The sequence below is a fragment of the Limulus polyphemus genome, unplaced genomic scaffold (genome assembly GCF_000517525.1).
Source record: "Limulus polyphemus unplaced genomic scaffold, Limulus_polyphemus-2.1.2 Scaffold434, whole genome shotgun sequence".
NCBI classification, from domain to species: Eukaryota; Metazoa; Arthropoda; class Merostomata; order Xiphosura; family Limulidae; genus Limulus; species Limulus polyphemus.
The window spans coordinates 189,547-193,745 of NW_013666044.1; the positions used below are offsets into that span (position 1 = coordinate 189,547).

At 34.5% G+C, this 4,199-nt stretch overlaps 1 protein-coding gene across 2 annotated transcripts in view; it reads right to left on the bottom strand.

Moving 5' to 3' along the window:
- Nucleotides 1-1,107, bottom strand: part of LOC106458238 — a 137,616-nt gene extending 136,509 nt beyond the window's left edge. Inside the window, exon 1 of one of the 2 annotated variants that reach the window (XM_022384386.1) lies at nt 972-1,107. In XM_022384386.1, coding sequence (XP_022240094.1) covers nt 972-985 — 14 coding nt within the window. In that variant the 5' untranslated portion in view covers nt 986-1,107. The remainder of the gene's footprint in view (nt 1-971) is intronic. The other variant, XM_022384387.1, reaches the window with a different exon arrangement.
- Nucleotides 1,108-4,199: the final 3,092 nt, after the last annotated feature.

Below are 4,199 nucleotides of genomic sequence, written 5' to 3' on the forward strand. Positions count from 1 at the left end.
ATGGTCAGTAAATGAGTCAACCAACTTGAGAATTTTATAATTAGAACTGAAAGTTTATACCGTTATACTGAATAGAATCCCGATGGCTTAGCGGTAAGTATGAGGGCTCAAAAAAGTAAAAATTGGGTTTCGATACCCGCGGTGAGCAAAACACAGACAGCCCATTGTATAGCTTTGCTCTGAACAACAAAACAAAAACACTGAATAAAAGTATTGTAACAAGTTTTTATACCTCTGTCACAGTACAAGTGATAAAAAAAAGAATGAGAAAGTCTTTTGTTTTTGGTGGGCAGAAAATAAATGCATAAACTTTTGTTAGTACGGAACAGTTTGCAAAGTACACTTTGAGTTTGAAAGTTTAAATATCTGAACTTCTTACGCATAGAAATCTTGGCCCAATTTGACTCGGTAAAACCTATATTGTATTAATCAAAACATACATACATAATTAGTTTCAATATATAACAAGTGTATCAACCCATACTTGATGTTAAAAGCTAGCAAATGTTGTTTTAAAATGTGTCATAAACATACAATTTAAATCGCATACAAAATGACATGACAAAACTACCACCATCCATTTTGCAGGAACCTTGTAAAAATTGCACAAATTCGTGACATTAGATTAGCATACATTTGTTAATTCTGAGGAGCTTGCTAAGCAAGTTACTCGAATCTCATTCGAAGGAACAGACAAAAAACCTTCACCCAAATTGGCCAGGTTAAACCCTGTGTTTTATTAATTTTATATTAAATTTCAATATATAATAAATGTATAAAACCATTAACCAATGCCAACAAAGGAACGCTACAGCTAAACAACTTCACGATGTGCTAAGTTCCCGTGTCGTAGTGGGACGGCTGAAGCCACTCAATTTAATGCTAGGGTACTAGTGGCACTTATGGCTTAATTGTATTAAGTAAAAGCTAAGAATAAACAACTGGCTAACAAACTGTTGAATATTACTTACCTTTCAGCTGCCATTTTTGTTTCCTTTTGGCACAATAAAATCAAAATTCGAAAAACCGCATTCTTCACAAAAGTCAAGCTTCCACACAGAAATGATCACTCACCACTCTTATTGCAAACATCTCTCAACACGCCATCTTCTGTATTAACTGCTGAAGCCAAGAAATGTTGAACTATTGGCTCCTGCCATCTAGCGGGTTCTATATTTATTATTGTTTCCTCAAACAAAGAAAAATACACATGTATTTTAGCGCACGATAAGAGAATCAACGTTCTTTATAAAATATTATAAATTAATGAATACAAAATATTCTTTAAAAATTATATTACTCAATAATTTTATATGTAATTGTTAAATGCATTTATCTCTATTAAGAAAAATCTAACTTATTAATGTAAGGTCATTTCGTTTTAGTATTTAATGTATTATAATCCCAGTACTGTCATGCGATATGTTGAATCTAACATATTTAGATATTTATTTAAGTCAACAGAAGTAGACAGTCAGAAACGTAAACAATATGTTATTGACCTACTTTACCCATTCGGCTAAAGTATGCTTTCGTATCAAATAGTGAGCTAAAAAAGCAACAACAAAGATTTGAAATCAACACGCAAAAGTATATGTAAATTGTGATAGGTTCACTTGAACTTGTCTGCCAATTCCCTCTTACGCATCTCCAATCGATGATTAGAAAATCAAGTCAACACGGTAGTGTGTCGTGCGGCCAAAATAACCTACAGAACGCATTCTGCGTTAGAAGCAGAAATGATAGTTTAGTAATTTTCCACCTTCTGTAGCTCGGTCTGTGGTAATCCAAACTAACAAATATTTTCAGTGAATGTGCTCTACTGCACCCTTACTTCACATATCATATTTCAAGCCAATCCATTTAGAAATACACGAGATATAACATCTCCAATTTTGGTTGAGTTTCTTTTTTTTTTCTTCGCACCAAAAGTAAAAGTACAGAAACTTTATTTGATAGAAAAACATACTTAATTTCAAAGAATTTCTTTCAAATTTGATACACCGATAGATTTTTACAATCTACAATTAGGTGTCAAATTTGGTCTAAATATAAGCCACTTGTGCAAAGTTATTCAACAAAAATCGCTCAATTTTGACCAAGATTTTTGCGCATGCAAAGGTAAAAATTCACCTGAGCTATCAGTCTGAAAGTTTTTCTACAGCTTCACCTAAGAGTAAAAGTGGACCTTTTTAATTTTATGTGAATCAGGTTAAAGTTGGCTGACTTAGAGCTGCAAAACTATAGGGTGAAAAAACACATGCATATACATAAGTATTGGTTAGGCCAAGCAAACTAGATTAGCAGTTTTTTATTCAAATATTCAAAAGAACCATAGGAGTGGACGTTTATTATTGTTACGACAGTGGAAGTTACCTGAAGACGTTTCTGCACTCGATTGATAGATGATAAATGATTTCTCCAAAAATACAAGAAAATCCAATGTAAGCATGCTTTGCAGAATATTATGAGCACCACATTTTGTCTCTGCCGTGTTGCCATTCTCACTTAATTGCTCTAACAGTCCTAGCAATTCATCCAGTTTTTCTTGTACAACTTTTACTGCCTTTTTTCTTGCACTCCACCGTGTTTCTGATCCACGCTTGACAGAGATCTTAAGCTCCTGCTGCAGTTCGTCCCAACGAGTTGTTGAACGAGCAAAGAAATTATAAATGGCTTCAATTGTACCAAAAAAGGTAATAACTGTTGTTTCCTGACTTGCAGCATGAAGACATACTAAGTTCAAACTTTGGTTGTCACAGTTTATAAACACTGCTTTTGGATTTTTGTTCATAACTCTTTGTTGAACGCCCGACAGATGACCTGACATGACAGCGGCATTATCATAACATTGTGAACAACAATCACTCAATAATATTCCATCTGCTTCTAATTTTGTGCTTATTGTTTTCTCAATATTAGCAGCGTATTTTTCCTTTATCTGTATAAAGTCAATAAATGACTCTTTGACTTCTACTTTTCTTGTCTTAAAGTCAATGTAAACAAACATTGTCACTTGGGCCAATTGCTCACGATGGGCTAAATCAGGTGTGGAATCAAACAGAGTACCCTAGTATTTGTTTCTACGAATTGCTGACAAATAATAATTTTGCACATGTGAAGCCATGAGGTTTATGAACTCATTTTGGGTTTCAGAAGAAAGATAAGATGTTGATGCTTGCTTGTTTTTAACATGCTCTAAATGCTCTCTCATTAATGGATCATACTTTGCTAATAACTGCAAAAGTGGCAGTAAATTTCCAAGGTTTTCGTTTGAGGTTATGTCCTCAGTATGACCACGAAATGCAGGATTCCGAGAAGCTAAATATTGTGTACAATTCAGCAACTGTTGCAGTACATCTCTCCAGTTATTTTTTTCCTGCTGAATTTGCCTTTGCAGCTCTTCATCAATGCCACTTTGAAAACGAATTCGGCGCTCAGTTTATTTCTAAGCAGCAAATGACTCACGATGACAGTCACTACTTTCATGGGCATTTAACTTTTAAATTTTTTTTTTCACTTAGAGAATCCACCCTGTATTTTGAAAGCAGACCGTCTATCGGATGTAATACATGTAGATGAAAAAAGAAGACAACAAAAGCAGTATGCTGCTTTATATAGAGGTGAATACACCAACCAGGAACGATTGACCTCTTGTTCACTCAGAAGGCGTCATTTGAACCAAAATGCAGTCATAGAATGCCCATCTTTGGCATCAAATGGACCTTCTTTATGTTGAAATTCAAGTACTCCAACTTTAAAAATCCCTGTGTGATGTGCATATATTTACAACTGCTGAGCCTGTTGTATCAAACTTCATAAATCCAATATCCCTGTGTATTAAAATATTTATGAGGTCATCCTCTTTTAGCTTAGCAACACTATTCTGTGAATTTGTTTCTGACAAAGTGGAATCCTCTTGTTTGTTATTATTGTAGCTTTCAATAGGACAGAGAAAAGTTTCTTCATCGTTTATTTTTCAAATGAAATAGCATGTTCACAATCTTGCACCTTGACCTCTTTGCTGCCATCAAAAGGAACAGATGCTAGCTTACTGGTGTCATAACTTCCAGCAAGGAAAGCTCTCATCAATTTGCTTGACTCCACCATCGAAGCTACCAAATTGTGCACTTCTTTTGCGTCCCTGTGCCCCACTTTTTTTCGTACATAATGGGCTAAAAGAATAAATTAATAAATAC